At 44.2% G+C, this 19,641-nt stretch overlaps 2 protein-coding genes and 1 long non-coding RNA gene across 3 annotated transcripts; all 3 read right to left on the reverse strand.

Moving 5' to 3' along the window:
* Positions 1 to 2,326: 2,326 nt before the first annotated feature.
* LOC120484891 (uncharacterized) lies at positions 2,327 to 6,847 on the reverse strand. The gene is made up of 6 exons (XM_089129249.1): positions 5,870 to 6,847; positions 5,715 to 5,789; positions 3,666 to 3,694; positions 3,500 to 3,574; positions 3,301 to 3,360; positions 2,327 to 3,221 (listed from the first exon to the last, which is right to left on the reverse strand). Exons 1-5 carry the CDS (start codon positions 5,973 to 5,975, stop codon positions 3,355 to 3,357), a joined length of 291 nt encoding a protein of 96 aa, XP_088985375.1. The 5' UTR covers positions 5,976 to 6,847; the 3' UTR covers positions 2,327 to 3,221; positions 3,301 to 3,354.
* Positions 6,848 to 7,009: 162 nt separating this feature from the next.
* LOC148981818 (uncharacterized) lies at positions 7,010 to 9,290 on the reverse strand. The gene is made up of 3 exons (XM_089129337.1): positions 8,939 to 9,290; positions 8,503 to 8,841; positions 7,010 to 7,122 (listed from the first exon to the last, which is right to left on the reverse strand). The coding sequence occupies exons 1-3, from the start codon at positions 9,288 to 9,290 to the stop codon at positions 7,010 to 7,012; spliced, it is 804 nt and encodes a 267-aa protein (XP_088985463.1).
* Positions 9,291 to 9,613: 323 nt separating this feature from the next.
* LOC148981819 (uncharacterized) lies at positions 9,614 to 17,943 on the reverse strand. Its single transcript, XR_016155326.1, has 3 exons — positions 17,746 to 17,943; positions 14,798 to 15,050; positions 9,614 to 9,740 (listed from the first exon to the last, which is right to left on the reverse strand). It is a non-coding gene; the product is annotated as an uncharacterized LOC148981819 (long non-coding RNA).
* Between the last annotated feature and the right edge of the window lie 1,698 nt (positions 17,944 to 19,641).

The raw sequence follows: 19,641 nt of genomic DNA on the forward strand, positions 1-19,641 counted from the left end.
CTCGTCCATTTCCGGTTGTGTAAATTAAAGCGGAGGAAAACCGGAGAAAACGGGATTATGGCAGAGTCTTCAATATTTACTGTCCTCCCGTCTTTGAAACGAAACGTACATACGTTTAGATGTAATTTTATATATAGTTATGTTTATTTAATATAATTTTAAAAAGAAGCATAAACACAACGAGGGGTGTCTGTTTTATCTGTTTTTGTGACTAACGTTTCATTAGTATAACCATGGAGTATAAAATTCAATATAAATTCTCGGTATTGCATTGGACTCTATGATCGGCGGAAGTTATCGAGCATCCTTAATCCTTCACCGGAAATAACGCCGTGCATAGAGCCCATTGTGGTAGAATTACAAGTTGTTAAACAAAAATACTGCAAATTGTCCAAAAATGTATTATAGGAAAATATAGAAAGATGAAAAGCAATTCTCGGAAAAAGAGAGGCTATATACTCAAAAATAGGGAGAAAAAAATGAAATCAAAAGAATTTCAGAGAGTCTGTAATGCCTCTTGCGTCCACCAAGCGGCGCTAATGTGTCAGAAAAACTAGCGAGGATCTTTCTCGAAACAACAGTAAAAAGACCCCACTCGTTCTGAATCTGCCTTATTTTACATCAACAACAAAAAATGACGTCCGTGATTCTCCTCCTGATGTCAACCGTAGTGAAACAACAGTGAAGAAACCTCACAGTACCTCAGCTCCCTCAAATCGGAGACAAACACTCTGGTCACAGTCACACAACTGTCAGCACGATGCGCAACGCCTTTCTTCTTATCACACAGCCACGTCGTTCAGCTGCCATCACACTTGTGACTCGAGTCGTGACACTGACAGCATAAGCTCGGTACAGCTTCTTGTCCGCTCACCTCGACACTTGTCAACTGCTGTTCACGTAAAAGAAAATAAACCACTAGTAAACTATTTATTTCGTCTTTCACTCAGCTTTACTCGCGCTCCCGATCGTCTCACTCGTGCTCTCCCATTTTTTACTTTTCGCTCCCCATCGCGGTTTCCGTAATTAACTTCCGAAAAAACTTTCAAAATAAAAGTCCTTGAATACCTCTACAGATATGCTGCGTCCCAATTCGCTTACTTATACTACGCCCTAAAAGTATGTACTCTTTTTGTGAGGAAAAAGTACATACTTTTGAGTATGTAGCAAAAGAGTAGGCAAGCTTTGGGACGTACTATCACGTCATCTTTAACGGACAGCTCTGTCGTGCTGCGTGCATCCTGTCACCGTAAACTGCCCTGTCAATCATCTTGTCACAGTTAAAATCCTCCATTCTATCTAATTTTATTTCCTACCGTTTCGGAGAGCACGTTCATCTGCCAGTTGTGGGTCTTTCATGCTCTCCTCATGTGTTTGCAATTTGAATATACTGATGCATTTAAAACGTAATGGCTAGACGTGCCTTTACAAAAGTTCACAATGCTGCTGCAAATGCAATATAATGTTGACAACATTGAATAAATTCATTTTCGTTAGGTTAGATAGGGTTAGATACTGATAATTAATCACTCAAAGCTCTTTATCTAAACCTCTCTACACAACCGCGGGGACTCGCGCGTCCTCGTATCGACTACGTGTCTGTAGTTTTTTTAACACTTTTTACTCGTGTTTGTAGTTCTAACCGAATCCTCGTCCAACGCGCAATGGTTTGTGGGCAATATCAGCCGTTAGAGTGTGCATCGATCTACACTTCGGATTCTGACCGGAAAAAGTAGACCATCCGGGTATCTTTGAAACACTCATTTCAACATACTACGATTTGGGACGTACTAATTCTATTTTCGAATACTATTTAGGACGGATAGTATGCGAATTGGGACGCAGGGATAGACTTAAGAGCATTGACTATAATGCCCGCGATTAGCTCCAGCATCGGCGATGCTGACATTCTGCGCTGTAGATGGATCCACTGGATTTTAGGGGTAGGCGAGGGAGTCAAGCCACTGCTGACGGAACGACCCCAGAAGCGTATGAAAACATGGCAAAGTTTTTCTTTTACTGAAGCTGTGATGTTATAGATGAGATTCTGTGCTCTGACCGACTACATGCGAGATGATGATTCACTATTGTAAAGTCGGCACGAAATCGATTCAATGGCGGAATTCGATACACGCATGTTCCGTCTTTCCCCTGGCAAAGTGATTTTTAATTAAATGCAACACATTTAATCTTATGTGTTAACTCGTTTCATCTGACTCCATAAAATGAAAAGGTTTATCAATGATATCTGTGCATCATTTAATACGTTAATGCTAGACTATTCCTTTTAACTCTAATTAAAATAAAGTCAAAGTCTGATAGAATAGCCAAATATAACAATTTATTATGTCAGGTAAATGTATTATTACAATCCCACAAGAAAATAAATGCAAACCATTAAAAGTTTCGAGAACAAAGAACTACCCAACATATACATGAGCTGAGCCTTGAAGACACAACCTCATAGAAAGCAGCCCAGAACCCTTGTTGCATTTCCCTTAAATAGAGCCAGACCTTACTTGATATGTAAAACACCACGTTACAATAGAAAGTTACTTTTCAGCCCCCCAGAAATTTACCAGTAGGTAACCATTTGCTTAGTTGCAAATTGCATTCAGACAAAAGGCAGAAGGTGTTAACTCAAAGACACACCCTTTTGTGTGCAAGATATTTCTATATTCTTAAAAACCTTATTACCTTTTCTTATACTTTGGAAATAAGATATTATTACCAGTCACCCTGAGACTTTCAAAATGAGACTAAACAAACCTTAAAGATTATCACATTCACATTAAAAACATATATTCTTGTTTGTGTTTTCAGTGTTACTGACTGAGTGAGAGAGAGAGAGAGAGAGAGAGAGAGAGAGAGAGAGAGAGAGAGAGAGATAGCTCAGAGGAAGGGGGTCAAATGTTAATTTTGCCTTTGTAAATTTTGTCTTTAGAGGCCACTGGTCAGTTATTTACTCTTTAACCAGTTTTCCAGTCTTACACTATTAATCTCATTCACATTCATAGGATATTCAACAAATATCTGCTTGTTCATCATATAATATTTAAATCCGCAAAACACCAGAGAATAAAAACTCCCCGTCGGCTCCTGACGTGACGAGCTCATGATCTGTATCATTAATGTGTATTTAAGGTCTAGTTCTTGTAAAGTTGATCCTGCGGTTTATCTTCTCTTCATCTGATGGCAGTATAAGTCACGGTATCATGATCCTGAAAGAACAGATTCTGTCCATCAATGTTTGAACCACAGCGATTATCATTATTAGTGCATGAGCTTGTATCTACTCACATCGAGTGATTTTACTGGTTTTGAAGAGACCTCAGAATAAGTCACATCATCTGTCTACTCCTAAACATCAATGCAAACGTACAGAGAGTCGAGTTTAACACGCATATCTCTCACTATAACATGTAGAAAAACACAAAAGCTTTTAAATCACAGGATTGAACAGACAGTGAGCGTAATGTTTGATGATTTAGAGACTCACATCGGCTCTTAGATCAGGAGGAATGGACATGTTGATCGTCTCATACGTCCCTTTATGTTCATCCACATCTTTGACCTTCAGAATAAACAGTTAAACTGAATGAATGACACTTTATTGAGCTTTAAAGACAATAATCAAATCTGAATCACTGCATTCCTGAACTCACCGCAGAGTTGCCAGTCCCTCTTTTATTATCTGAAAACAAGTGCCTCATGAAATACGACTATAACACACATGTGCAAAACACAGAATCTTCACAATAATTAATATTACTTACGTAACCTCAGTTCCCTGAGAAAACGGAAACGAGTGTTGGGTCTTTGCTATACGCAATGGGGAAAACTCCTTTTCTCAGAATTGTTAAGCCTTTAAATTGTGGTATAATGTCGTTTTCACAAGATGAAAAATAAACCTTTGATGTTCCCAGAGTGCGTACGTGAACTTTTAGCTCAAAATACCCCACAGGTATTTTTATATACAGAGGTTACATAAATAACCGAGACTCTCCCTTTCGAATGTTTACTCGTATTGCATCTTTGATGAACCAATCTATGTGAGCATAATGACATATTCTGTGGCCCTAGCCTGGGATGCTTGGGTAAGGGTCTCTAGGTAGTAGGGCTAGGGAAGGGCAAGTTATCAGATCAAAAAAGGGGGTTGGACTGAGGTCGGAGCCTGCGGAGAGGTTATAGTTGGTTGAGCTCCCTCAGAGGTCAACTCCAGCTAGACAAGTTCTTCAAGTTCTTCTTCACAACAATATTCAATTTGTAAAATCTGGCGAAGGTGGACGGCGAGGACCAGCCGGCTGCCGCACCGATGTCGCCAACAGACACACAACTGGACCACTCCCAGGAAGACGCCACTCTTCACGACTCCGATGGGGCATTGGAGGCCCACTGAAGCATAAGCCAACGTGATAGTGTCCACTATCCTGCAGGATAACCACTTTGGTGTGACCAACGCAGCAAACAAAGAGCTGCTCTGATTGTCTGAAATGGACAGAGCACTGTATATATAGTCCTAAGGCCCGAGCAGGGCAGAGTAAGTGAGGTTGACGCTGGTCTTCTGAATCAGGAAGAGTGGACAGCGTAAGAACTTGAGCTCTGAACAGACTAGAGAGCACTTTGGGCACATAGCCATGCCGTGGCTTGAGGATGACCTTCGAGTCGATAGACCCAAACTCGAGGCAGGAAGCACTGATGGAGAGAGCTCGCAGGTTATCCACTCGCTTCGCCGATGCTAATGCTAGCAGTAGTGCCGCCTTTAGCGAAAGTGGCCAGAGCTCAGCCGATTGTAGCGTCTCGAACAGGGCCTCTAAGGAAAGATAGATCCCAAGAGGGTACAGTAAGAGGACGAGGTGGGTTGAGCCTCCTTACCCCTTTCAGGAAGCGGATGAGCATGTCGCTTCCCAGAGACTGGCCGGCCACGGGAGTTTGATGAGATCTTGTAAGAACGAGAGTACCAGAGGTACTTTGCATGATAAAGGGTCCATCATGGTATGAAAAGCTAAGCCCATTTAGCCAGAGGACGTGTAAGAGTCACGTCTTTATTGGACGAGCCACCTTTCCACTGCACCATCAATCGTAATGAGAACAGTGCTTATGCGCCAAGTTCGTCGTGACCCTCAAGGAAGAAAGGTGCTCTTCGCTAGAGAGGAGTCTGCAGGCGCCCCGGCTGGACCCAAACATCATCGCAGCTGCGAGCGTCAATACCAGGCTTGGTGTCATTCATGTCTCTAGGCGGTGGGGGGGGCGGGGTCATCCACTGAGCTCGACCAATGCAGACCGCTCCAGTCCAAGCTCTTAAAACTCTTTGGAAATAACACGTTGGCTGCCATAGACACGCTGCTTAGCTACAGGTTCATGCCGTTCCCATTGACAAACCAACAGATTTGCTCAGATCTCTGCACTGTTATAAGTGTGTAGTGGAACTACTTTTTTAATTTAAAGGCTTCAAAATTCAGTGAAAAGAAATTCCCCCCCAGGCGACAAGCAAAGACGCAATACGAGTAAACGCTTTGAAAGGGATCGATTGTTGTTTGACTTGATAACTCGATGAGATTGACTTTACAGGATTTCTCAGCAGGAATAAACTTCTGTTTGAGAATTGAATATAATCCACATGTTTCTATGATACTTCCAGTCTGAACATGATGTGTTTGTTTGCTCATCTGAACTGTTTTTAATTGTTGTAAAGGAGTAAATCTGAAACTCACCAGCTATTTTTCTGCAGATCAGCCAGAGAAGAGCAAGAAGGAGAACAGCGACTGCAGCGACAGAAATCCCTATGACTGAAGAAGAGATCGAGCTCAGAGTCAGAGACGGACAGGTCAGATTGAGGACAATTAGACAAAAAACTGTGATTATGAACCTGTGATTGTAGTTGAATGATCCTGAGAGTCTGTGTCTGGTGTTGTTGAATTAGCTTGAGGTGAAAAGGATGATTGAGGACAATTATAGACAAAGACAAAAGCCATCGGCACCGAATGACATTTCAAATGATTCTGACTCTGAGATTAATGCCATGTGATTTATTTATTGTTAATTTCTCTTCTTTCAAGAAACAAAAGGAAAAAGTCATCTCAACTCTTACATACTTCATTATTTAAATAATGTGGTAAAGTGTATGTGCCGTAAATTGTCACGTGCCGTAAATTGTGTTTGAGTTCTCCCACCTGTTCCCTCTTGATTTGTTCCCTATTTAACTCTCCTCTTGTTTGCAGTCCTTGTCGGTTCATTGTCATATGTCTCCTGGTTCGGCCGCCGTGTTTTTAGTCAGTGTTTGTTTTGAGTTTCAGTTGTGTTCATGTTTCTTTGATTATGTTTTTCCCCCTTGTGGGTTTTTGCTTTGTATTTTGTTTTCTTTTTGTAAATAAATCATTTTCTGCATTTGAGTTATCCCTTCCCGTTTGTAACGTGACAGAATGAACCGACCATTTTGGAGAACTCAGCAGTATTGGTAGCACACTGGGACAGAGATGGATGTTGACGATTGCATGGATGACGATCTCTTGGACTGCCCGGACTATATCATCGTCACATTTGGGTCAACCCAATTTTCGTCCATCTGCAGGGACAGCTCAGGACCCACTTCTCGCCGTCACGGACGGAAAAGGAGGAGGAAATGCTCGTCTGGCCAGCAAGAGACTGCTCATGTCCCGTCTGCCCAGCGAGAGACTGCTCACGTCCCGTCTGCCAAGTGAGAGACTGCTCACGTCCCGTCTGCCCAGCGAGAGACTGCTCACGTCCCGTCTGCCCAGCGAGAGACTGCTCACGTCCCGTCTGCCAAGTGAGAGACTGCTCACGTCCCGTCTGCCCAGCGAGGGACTGTTCACGTCCCGTCTGCCCAGCGAGAGACTGCTCACGTCCCGTCTGCCCAGCGAGAGACTGCTCACGTCCCGTCTGCCCAGCTAGAGACTGCTCACGTCCCGTCTGCCCAGCGAGAGACTGCTCACGTCCCGTCTGCCCAGTGAGAGACTGTTCACGTCCCGTCTGCCTTCCTGAGCTGTGACTATCTGGAGCGGCTGGCTCGGATATTGGAGAGGCCGGTGTCCAGTGATTCGGAGCTGAACCCAGAGTCCCGTTCCAGAGCCAGAATGAGCAGAGCCAATGCCCTTTTCAGAGCTGGAGGCAGAGCCAGTGCCTGTTCCAGAGCTGGAGCTCATGTCGGTTCCGGACCAAGTGTGTGTGTCTGTCCGAGTCTTCACCGCCCTGGCCGCCCGAGGGGTCTTCACCGCCCTGGCCGCCCGAGGGGTCTTCACCGCGGTGGCCGCCCGAGGGGTCTTTACCGCCCTGGCCGCCCGAGGTGTCTTCGCCGCCCGAGAGGTCTTCACCGCCCTGGCCGCCCGAAGGGGTCTTCACCGCCCTGGCCGCCCGAGGAGTCTTCACCGCCCTGGCCGCCCGAGGGGTCTTCACCGCCCTGGCCGCCCGAGGGGTCTTCACCGCGGTGGCCGCCCGAGGGGTCTTTACCGCCCTGGCCGTCCGAGGTGTCTTCGCCGCCCGAGAGGTCTTCACTGCCCTGGCCGCCCGAGGGGGTCTTCACCGCCCTGGCCGCCCGAAGGGGTCTTCACCACCCTGGCCTCCCGAGAGGTCTTCACCGCCCTGGCCGCCCGAGGGGTCTGCTCCGCCCTGGCCGCCCGAGGGGTCTTCACCGCCCTGGCCGCCCGAGGGGTCTTCACCGCCGTGGCCGCCCGAGGGGTCTTCACCGCCCTGGCCGCCCGAGGGGTCTTCGCCGCCCGAAGGGGTCTTCACCGCCCTGGCCACCCGAAAGGCCTGCTCTGCCCTGGCCGCCAATGGACTATGTGTTTCGCCTTGGCCGCCCAGGACTAAGCGGTCTGTCCCTCCCGTCCCGCCCTGGTCTGTCCCTCCCGACCCGCCCTGGTCTGTCCCTACCGTCCCGCCTGATGGAGCGTCTGGTAGCCGCTCCGTAGGGAGGGGGTAATGTCACGTGTCTGTCCTGTCTTGTGTTTCACATGGGTGTTTTGTTATGTTGGGCCATGTGCCCAAGTCATTGTTTGATCCCTCCCACTCGTGACCTGATTAGTGTTTTAGTTCTCCCACCTGTTCCCTCTTAATTTGTTCATTGTCATATGTCTCCTGGTTTGGCCTCCGTGTTCTTAGTCTGTGTTTGTTTTGAGTTTTAGTTGTGTTCATAGTTCTTTGATTATGTTTTTTCCCCCTTGTGGGTTTTTGCTTTGTATTTTGTTTTCTGTTTGTAAATAAATCATTTTCTGCATTTGAGTTCTCCCTTCCCGTTTGTAACGTGACATGAATCATTTATATTTTCTATTAAATTATGTTAGACAAAGCTGTTCTGTGAATAACATCAAGACTTAAACGCATCAGCATCATCATGTACCTTTTGTAGAAGGACTCACTGCTGTTGTTGGATCAACTGGAGCTGTGGAGATGAATGTTTGTTCAGATGATTCATATTATCAGATTGTGACAAGTTAACACAGGATAACTTATATCTAACACTCATTAATGAGAGTGTTTTCTCACCTGAATACTTGACAGTGTATGTGACTGAGGTCTGGAGCTGATTTTCCCGAGTAAGCTGACATCTCCACTCTCTGTTCTCATCTTCATTCAGGAGTGTTGTAGTCAGAGTGATGATACAGGGATATGATGATGATGATGATATCTGATATCTGGAGTCTGTCTTCAGATCAACACCAGTCTGATTCACCCACAACAGCTCAACTCCCCTAGAACTGACCCGATCATTACAGGAGTATCCAGTATATGTATACAACTGACAGGAGAGAGTCACAGAGCGGCCTGGACTGATCTCAGTCTGAGAGGATGAAGATGATGAAGATGATGATGGAGACACTGAAACTGAACACAAGACACAAATCACAGATTCTTCAATCATTATCTGAGTTTAAAGGGAGAATCTGCTCTTTTTATATTGAACACATAATCATAAACTTACCATGAAGAACATGCAGAAAAACACGTGCATCAGTTCCTTGTGGTCTGTTATCCACAATTTGTTGGCAGATGTATAATCCATAATCTTCTTCTGTGACGTTTTTGATGTTCAGAGAGCAGTCAGACTCCAGACTCAGTGTCTCATGTCTCTCTGTGTCATTCTTCTTTATCCCTAAAGTAATCAGATTAACTATCCCTGAAAATCTGACCATGTTTAAGTAGATCCATGATGTTGATTTACAGTCAGAAAGAGCTTTATTACAGGACAGAGAGACATCTACACCAGAACTGATGAACACAATAGTCTCATCCACTCCACTGGTGCCTGAAACACAGTAGATCTCAGTGATCATTATGATATATTAATAAATGAAAAGATAAAACATCCCAGCATAACAAGCAGAAGATTTAAATCATAGTATTTTTCTTCACTTAAAGCAGTGTTTATCAGAGCGGTTCAAATCACTGACACACTCTTAATATGAAGATCGTTCTTCATCATCAGATGTTTGAGTGACACTATGTCCAGTATCAGGAATAATACAGTATGATCTGTGTGTATCAATACACAACTCTGAGATCACAACGTGAATGTGTGCAAGAATGTTCATATGAACTCTTTCCAGACTAATTCCACTAAATGTGTTTAGAGAAAATACAGATTTCTTTACCTGTGAGAAGTGAAGAGAGAATGATCAGTCCCAGCAGACACAGATCACACTGATCAGACATTTCTGCTTTTGCCCGTCTTCCTCTTTATTAGATATAGTTACGGCTCTTCCTCTTCTGCCTAGGGTTGCCACCTTCAGTGAGGCAAAATAAGGGACACCCATACACGAGATAAATAAATAATGAAATTAAATTAAAAAAAATGTGTCAAGGGTATGGAACTGATTATTTCAACATGACAACTTGACAGCTCAACAAGAAACCACGAGAATGAGATCAAGTATGTGAGCTTGCAACAGAAAACATATATTATTTTACATATATATATAAACTCTTCTGTATATGTTAGGGATTACTGAACCAGTAATCATGTTTTTGACAATTCTGCATGAATGGGATTTTTATTGTTTTTACTCACTAAAATTGATTTTGAATTTGATTTTGAAATTGTTATGTAATTGCTTGTCTAATTTTTTTTTAAATAATGTGGCACTTTTAAAACTTTCTTTTAATTGCCATAAAGAATGTATTACAGATAGGATCATAATTTAGTATGCATATATGATTCATATTTAATAATACAAATTATAATGTTTAATAACATTAACAAATATAATAGTTACCGGTCTACCAAGCTCTGACAAATGTATGGAATACTATATTAATATTATATATTTATTTTCCAAAGAAAAAAAAAACAACAACAACAAAATACAATAGGCCTATACCTTTAAAAGCACGGGTTTGTCTGTCACAGCCATAGGTCAAGGCATGATGCTTTGAGTCGCATGTTCTCTAGACTCTTCACTATGGAAACAAAGACACTTAGGCCCGTCTTAATATATCTTCCTTTGTGTTCATTTTTGGGTGAACTAACCCTTTGAAGTATACTGACAATTAGTCTGCAACTTTTTTTTCACTAGGGTAAGTCCAGGTAATCAAGAAGACAAGAAAGATTCTTACTTCAAGGTTTATTCAAACCCACTGCCAGGCAGTGACATGATTAGGCAGCAGGTGCACACCCTCATTCTTACACCTCTTATACGTGACTAGTCCTGATTGTTACTTGAATGTGATTTGGAAGTCTAAATTTAAACTGTTAAAATCATAGAGCAATCGTGTAATTTTGAGACATGTTAGTTTTCCCCCACAACAAACGCACATTTTAGCCTATAGGTAAGTAACGTCTCGGTTACGGTTACGTCAGAAGTGACGGAGATTGGGGGTTTCGCATAGAAAGCCAATCCTCTTCGAGTATTTAATCACGAGCCAATGGCATGCAATTTGCATAGCGTAGCGTACTCCGCCCTACTCCGTGAGTATAAAAGGAGGAAGTGAACGCAACCGCAGTATGTCTTCGCTGAGGAGCCAAGACTGAACTCCGGCGTCTACCCAGCGGTACAGCAAAAGTGGCAGGGAGACGCAACGTCTCCGTTCCCTACTCAGGGAACGAGGGTTACATCCGTAACCGAGACGTTCCCTTTCGTAGTCACTTCGAGTTGCGTCAGAAGTGACGGAGATATGGGGGTTCAATGCAATCACGCCATCTTACAGCTGTCTTCCAGTGCCCTGCGAAAGTCTAGACCCCTGACCCTAGGTATAACCAGGAGATCCTACTTCGACACAGGATTACCAAGGTACACTGGGAAACATATCCCGGGAGGGACATGCTACCAGATGCCTACTGTAGGGAGGACTTACGAATACACATATGGCTGCATAGGGACGCATATGGAGATCACTGGAGCACCAACCGCAGGTGGCTACAAGAATTAACTCCAGGGGTGGCAGATGGCTTGCCAAGGGAAGACACATGCTCAGAGAGGCTTACAGTGGAAAAGCCCAAGAGGAAGCCATGCTCCGAGTGGAGTGGGCCGTCACACCAAGGGGGCACGGTCGGCCTTGCTGCTGGTAAGACAAAGCAATGGCGTCCACTATCCAGTGAGACAGCCGTTGCTTTGAGAGAGCCCTTCCCTTCTGGCTCCCCCCATGACAGACAAAGAGCTGGTCTGAGGTCCTGAAACACCGCGTTCTGTCGACGTAGGTGCGGAGTGCACGTACTGGACAGAGCAGTGCCAAGGCTGGGTCTGACTCCTCCAGGGGCAGCGCTTGCAGGTTCACCACCTGGTCCCGGAAGGGAGTGGTAGGAACCTTGGGCACATATCCAGGCCGGGGTCTCAAGAACACATGAGAGTAAGCCGGCCCGAACTCCAGGCATGCTTCGTCAACGGAGAATGCGTGCAGGTCCCCTACACTCTTGATGGAGGCCAATGCAACCAGGAGTGCCGTCTTTATAGACAGAAACTTTAACTCTACCGATTGCAAAGGCTCAAAGGGATGCCTCTGCAGAGCACTTAAAACTACTGAGAGGTCCCAAGAGGGCACGAGGGGAGGGCGAGGCGGGTTTAGCCTCCTCGCCCCCCTCAGGAACCTGATGACCAGGTCATGCTTCCCGATGGACTTACCTTCTACTGCATCATGAGACGCGGCAATGGCCGCGACGTATACCTTAATGGTGGATGGCGACAGCCTGCGCTCCAACCCCTCTTGCAGGAAGGAAAGCACGACACTGATCGAACATCTCCGGGGGTCTTCTCCGCGAGAAGAGCACCAGTTGACAAAGAGGTTCGACTTCAACGCATAGAGGTGTCTCGTGGACGACGCTCTAGCGGACGTGATGGTTGCCGCCACCGCAGGTGGCAGCGAACTCAGACCTGCCTCGTCCAGGAGCAGTCCAGGAGCCACACGTGTAGCCTCCACAGCTCGGGACGAGGGTGCCACAGAGTGCCCCATCTCTGAGTGAGTAGATCTTGTCTCAGAGGAATAGGCCAAGGAGGTGCTGTCGCGAGGAGCATGAGTTCGGAGAACCATGTCTTGGTGGGCCAATAAGGGGCTACCAGCAAGACCTGCTCCTCGTCCTCCTTGATCTTGCACAACACCCGTGCAAGAAGGCTCACTGGGGGAAGCTGCCAGCTGTGCGCCAGTGCATCTGTGCCGAGATTGCCCTCGGACAGGGAGTAAAACTGGGCGCAGTGGGATGAGTCCCGGGAGGCGAACAGATCAATCTGTGCCTCCCCGAACTGGTCCCAAATCAGCTGGACCGTCTGGGGATGGAATCGCCATTCGCCGGAGATAGGACGGACCCGTGACAGCTCGTCGGCTGCCAGGTTCTGGTCTCCTGGAATGTACACTGCACGAAGGGACCTCAGGTGCTTCTGACTCCATAGCAAGAGGTGGCAGGCGAGCTGCGACAACTGACGTGAGCGTAGACCACCCTGGTGGTTGATGTACGCTACAGCAGAGGTGTTATCTGAACAGACAAGTACGTGTTGACCCCTGAGCAGTGCTCGAAAGCGGTGCAGGGCCAGGCGTGGCTACAAGAATTAACTCCAGGGGTGGCAGATGGCTTGCCAAGGGAAGACACATGCTCAGAGAGGCTTACAGTGGAAAAGCCCAAGAGGAAGCCATGCTCCGAGTGGAGTGGGCCGTCACACCAAGGGGGCACGGTCGGCCTTGCTGCTGGTAAGACAAAGCAATGGCGTCCACTATCCAGTGAGACAGCCGTTGCTTTGAGAGAGCCCTTCCCTTCTGGCTCCCCCCATGACAGACAAAGAGCTGGTCTGAGGTCCTGAAACACCGCGTTCTGTCGACGTAGGTGCGGAGTGCACGTACTGGACAGAGCAGTGCCAAGGCTGGGTCTGCCTCCTCCAGGGGCAGCGCTTGCAGGTTCACCACCTGCACCACCACCGGCCGCGTCCCGGGTGAAGGCTGCTGCTGGGGACGCGTGGGAGGGAGGGAAGCCGCAGGGGGGCGTCCTCGGCGGCGAGTAGAGGGAGGCGTCTGAGCCGACGGTTGGGTGGAGGCAGCAGCTGACCGTCGGGGCAGAATATGTTTAATGGCCGCCGTCTGCTTCTGGGCGGTCGAGAACTGCTGGGCGAAGTCCTCGACCGCACCGCCGAACAGGCCAACCTGGGAGAGGGGGGCGTCGAGCAGACGTGTCCGCTCAGCGTCCTTTGTGTCTGCCAGGTTGAGCCATAAGTGGCGCTCCTGGACCACACTAGTGGCCATCACCTGCCCAACGGAGTGAGCGGCCACTTTCGTCGCCCGGAGAGCGAGGTCAGTGGCAGCTCGTTAAAAGCAGCTGGGTCAGTCCCGTGCATGTCCCTGAGCAGTTTGGCTTGAAAAACTTGCAAAGTGCTCATGGCATGCAAAGCGGCGGCCGCCTGTCCCGCCGCTCTATAGGATCGCGCCGCCATAGACGACGAGAACCTACAGGCTTTGGATGGGTGCTTAGAAGTCCCACGGGAGGAGGCGCTCTGTGCTGAGGCGTCCAGGGAGAAGCGCAAAGTCTGGCAGACCACTGCTCAGATCGCAGGCAATGCAGTCTCGCTGGGTACCGCCGTCACACCAACACTGAAGAGGACGCTCGTCTCGAAGAGTCTTGTCAGTGAGAATGGCTTTGGGAGTGAAGAAGTCTCTTGGCTCCGAAGCGAAAACATACTGCGGTTGCGTTCACTTCCTTTTATACTCACAGAGTAGGGCGGAGTACGCTATGCAAATTTCCACAGCCCCAAGGCATTGCATGCCATTGGCTCGTGATTAAATACTCGAAGAGGATTGGCTTTCTATGCGAAACCCCCACTCTCCGTCACTTCTGACGTAACTCGAAGTGACTACGAAAGGGAACTATAAAGTCTTCTCCCTGTTCACCAGCCACTCACTTTCATGTCTTTCGGGAAAAATGGCTGGATTTACGTCACGTTTTGTAAATGACAGGCACGTAGCCCCAAAAAAGTGTCACGTGACGCTTGATACGTCGCCATGATGTTCTAGTACAATTACTGTCGCGTTAACAAAATAATTTAACCAGGGACTCAATATTTTAAACTTAATGTGTAGCAAATCACGATTAATTTTCCCAATGAACAGTTACTTTTATTTTTAAATCTGCATTGCCACTCTTCACATTCAACCAATCAGACAACCGACCAATCAACATCCACTAAGTTTGAATAAATATGATAATATTATATATTATATCACATTTTTAAGACAGTAATTTGTGCAAAAAGCACTAATGACTTGTTTAAGACTTGAAGCTTAAACTCGAGGACTTGCAACTTGACTTGGACTCGTCTGTCATGACTCGGGACTTGAACGCAAGGACTCGAGACTAGTGACTTGGTCTCACCTCTGAAGATTTATGACAGACATACACTAGAGAGAACCTCCTGAGGGCAATGGAGCTGGCCTGTGTTGACATCCCAGTGGAGGCCTTCCCAGGATGGATGGATTCGCCATTCCAGGGCGTTTCTCCCGCGGTGCCTGGCAAGAGACAATATGGCCTGCGATGTGGATGAGGTGATGTGGCCCGATGCAGCTCAGCGACATGATGGTGGAATTTCACAAAAACACATTCCTTTGTCATGGCAGACTGTCAAACGCTGGTGCGAGAACCAGGAAACACTCAGGATCTTTTGTACAACAACTTTAAACTTATTGCATTTCAAAATTCTGATAATTGTAAAAGTATTATTCTGGTTGAGTACCGACTGTATATACACAATGAATATCATAGTTTATGCTGTTCGCTTTATGTAGGAGCCAAATGTAATTGTTCCACCACTAGATGGCGGTGTCATCTGTGGTGCAGGTGAAAACCATCCTTGTGCATCCTTATGGACATTTTTGTCCTTTTCAGTTTTGTTTTTTTGATCACTTTGCCTGTGTTAAAGCTAACTTCAAAAAACTTGGCACAGGTGTGTATTTTTATTGGAATTTTACTATTTCACCATCATTTACTTGCATTAGGTACAATAATACTCCCTCTCAGCACCTTTTGGACAAAAATGTCCCCATTAAAACTGCCATTTTTAATCCCCGGTTCAGTTAACTATAAAATTATGCAATCTTTGTTAAGAGGCTTTCATTCTGATGGCAAGGCTTCAACATTTTATTTTTTTACTATTTTTTATCAGATGGTGCCATTTTTTTTTAAGTTTGGCCTATAAAACAAATATCGCTTTATTCCTGTTTTCTGCTTCGGGATACTATAGAGCCAACTGGATAAATTATGCAACGATATTTGTGTGGGTGTGTTGGTATGGATGTCAGAGTGTGGTTAGTATGCGTGTTATAAAAAAATGTGTGTGTGCGCATGTGTGTGTTTGTAATACTGAGAGAGAAAAACTGCAAATAACAGTTTTGCTGCCACCCAATGGGGAAAATATGTCACTACGCCCAAACAAACTGTTACCGAAAGCTCATTTTTTGAGATATCCTCAAATTTGGAACACAACCTATTTAGATTTATGGTTTTGATTTTATTGCAGTTTTGAGTTAAAAAATATATATTTTATATAAAATATTTTTTATAAATAATTTTCATAAACTTCTACCTATTTAACTTTTTTTTGGATTTACTTATTATTATTTTTTTTACTTCAACAATAATCTGCAAAGGGTCTTCTTTAAAATGATCCCAAACTTAAGTCTGTGCTCCAAAGCGTCACATTTTTAAGACAGTTTTTTGACATCTTTTTACCTATGTGTAACTTTTTTTAATTAATGCACAAGGGTTAAACTGACTTGGATTGAATCAGAAGGGGACAGGTGGTGGGAATATATGGTTCTTACCATAGAACCACCACTGGTATGTAAAACTGTAACATCTCATTAAATGGACTAAAATAACTGTTGAAACGGATCTGTGAAGAGTTTTAAGCGTGAGGAACACCTGACTGTAACGGTCACCAGGTTTCACTCAAAACTACATTTCCCAGAACTCACTGCCCGGACTCATCGTCACTGATCACATTCACCTGTGCCCCATTCACTGATTGCTCTTAAATAAAGCTGCATTTGGATCCTCATCTCCACGTCTCGGAGCAGTTCGTAACACTTACTGTCTTGGGCTTGGACACTTTATTTAAACATTTCATTTTTGTAGTTCAAAAGTAATTGGTTCATGTTAAACTGCATTGAAAGGGTCACTCTTTGACTTCACTTGCTGTTTTCATTTTGAAATAAGTTTCAATCTAGTAACCCAGTCATTCATGTCTCACACTTCCCATCATGCTTTGCACAGGGCTGAAGTGGGAGGTACTTTTTTAAATAGTGATTTTTTATTATTGTTTTTTTTTTTAGCAAGATGTGCAAATGTTTGACGTTCAATTATGTTGGCATTTAAAGGTTTCTGTTATGTTAGTATTTTAGTAAGTGTTGAGCCAGTGCTTGGATCGAGGATTTCTGATTAGATTAATAATACAGCGACCACTATGGAAGTACAATAGTAGAAACCAGTACTGATGGCCAACACTGAACACCACATGTGAATATGACCACATATCTCCCAATTTTGCATAAAAAAATTGACTCATCAAATCGTTTACATTATATTTCCCATCCAGGCGTTTTATTTTGTCAAAATATTTTTTTCCCTCTTGACAAGTTAATATTAAATGAGCATAGAGTTTGATTCTAAGTCATTTTATGAGGGAGGATTTATTTACTGACATCAGAAGGGCCTAATTTCCACTTTCCTGTATATATTTAATGAACCCAGTGTGTTCCTAAATCATTTAAAGATAGACAGGTAGGGGGCGCTACATATCCAACTAAATATGCCATATGAAACCCAACCTGGTTTTATCTTGATTACAATGTCAATGTTTATCAATTACTTAAAAAACATCTTAGGACTTGTCAGTTATGTCTAAACATGTTTAATTATCCATTTCAGGGCTTCCTCTTGTTCTGTATTTGACTGCAGGACTTGTTCTACTTGTTTTTTTCTTCTGACAGTTTGCTGCCAGCAGCTCTATGCCTCATCGTGAACATTTTTACATTTGTTTTTTTTAATTTACACTTCCATCATTCCAACAGTTGGACTGAAGGAAATCAAATCTTTAGACGTTTATGATTAGATGGATCCTGGGAAATCTCCCTTAATTTCAATGTTGACAGCTATCCAACTTTTGGTGTAAAATGATCATTCGTCTGAGAATAATTTATCCGTTTTATTGTAAAATTTGGTGTGAAAGAACTTAAAAACTAAGTACACAATTATAAAAGGTAACATGACAATGAAGAACAAACTTTTCATAAAAAACAAAAACAAAATCTGTAAGAGATTCTCACCTGTAGATGCAGAAGTTCCCTCTGATGTTCCTGATTCACTCACTCCTCACTAATTGGAACAAATAAAATAATAAGAGAACATGAATTATACAAGACAGGGTCCAAAAGTTCAAAGAATTCGATTCATGTTCCAAGAGTTCTGAACTGTGCAGAAATAGTTATACGTGAATCCATCAGAGCACTGGGCTAGCACTGTGTGTTACACCCAGGGGTGTAGTCTAGTCTTTTGTAATGAGTATACTGTGATATACCAGCAGACCCCCCCCCCCGCCCCTCCCCCTACCCCACCCACCCATTTTCAAAAAAATTTAAAACTTGTGTGATTTTCTTTTAAAATTCTGTTTTAATAGATTTGATTATTATTATTTTAAAAAGTACATTTTACTATGCAGTTTCTTTCATAATTCCCTCGAGTTACTTTATTTATCTCTACAAACTTTTATTTTGGTGGGTTGTAAATTGAGCTTCTGTGTGTTTTAATAAACCATTATTATTATTATTATTAGGCCTACTTTAAGTATACTATACTGTGCAATAGTAATATATTTCTTTTATATTTTCTTCAAGTTATACAAAACTTTGATTGCAACATGATTGCAACAATACATATATAACCCCTCCACCCGGGTCCCACTCGACCCGCTCCGAGCGGGCCTCGAACCCTAGTCTTCAGCATGAGAGTCAGGCGCTCTAACAAGGAGGCTAAAGACTGCTGCCTCTAGAGCTCCTATTGAGATCAGGGGAGTGAGGTTTACTCGCACAGCAACTACTAGCTGGCCTCCGTTACACTATTAGAGGGGTTCGGGGGAGAAGTTTATTAAATGCTTTCACAATATGTACACATTCATTATTGATCTTATGCCTATTACAGGGCCGTAGACAGGGCTTTATAATCAAAGAGCTCCTAAATTTGAGGTTGGTATAGGGGCTTCAATTTCCAAAAAAACTTCAAAACCAAAAAAAGGATAAGAAAATAGCTTTAAAACCATGTCAGTGGCCGTAGTTTCTCTTCCCCTCCGAAGGCTGAGCTTTTTTAATGTACTAAAGGCTACAATTTGTATTATATTCTCAATATGTATACATTAATTATTACTCTTGTGGCTAAAATTATGAAAACGGCTTTGTTAATGTTTCTTGTCCCCTCACAATGACAATAAACTAATTATTACATTACATGAGTCACATTACAGGCCTATTTTCAGTTCAAAATGGCAAAATTAGACAAAACTATATTCGTGTAACGGGAATTTAACCCGTCTTGTAGGGAAAAATGTATTAGTGCTGCCACGGAAGACTGAATAACGAAAAGATCTTAGTCCCCGCTTTCATTGCTTTTAATCTCACTACACACTAAATGTGTGTATGTTATGTTCTACTTCATTGGGATGTGCAGACCGACGAGAGTAGGCTTCAGCTTAAGTAATGTCACTGAAGTAAAAGTAAAATGGCACGTGCAGATGACACGTGCAGAACACTTATGTGCGCGTGACCAATACGGTTGAAACGTCCGTTTCAAGAGTGCTTCTCAATCAAAATGAAAGTCCAAAACTTAACAAAAACGTGAAAAATCTCTTAAATCGTCGTCAATCACGCTAAATTTGTACTTTTAATGCACTCGCAGTTCTCGTAGCCTTTACAGAACATTATTGCGTCACTCCAGCAGTCCAATGCGATTCACGGATCCAAATTCACAAAAAAACTACGAAACAAGTGACACGGTTCACAAAAATCACATGATGTCGTCCTTTTATTCGACCAAAGCCCCGATCAACTTCTCTTCAAGTCACTTTATCGAACGATCGAGCCTCTCGAACACAATACAACATTCACTTTTGTCTGACTCACACTCTCAGTCATACCCCGCGCTCTTCTCTTCGCGCAGCACACACTGAACTC

This window comes from Pimephales promelas, chromosome 3, assembly GCF_988280905.1.
Source record: "Pimephales promelas chromosome 3, fPimPro1.hap1.1, whole genome shotgun sequence".
Classification (NCBI taxonomy): Eukaryota; Metazoa; Chordata; class Actinopteri; order Cypriniformes; family Leuciscidae; genus Pimephales; species Pimephales promelas.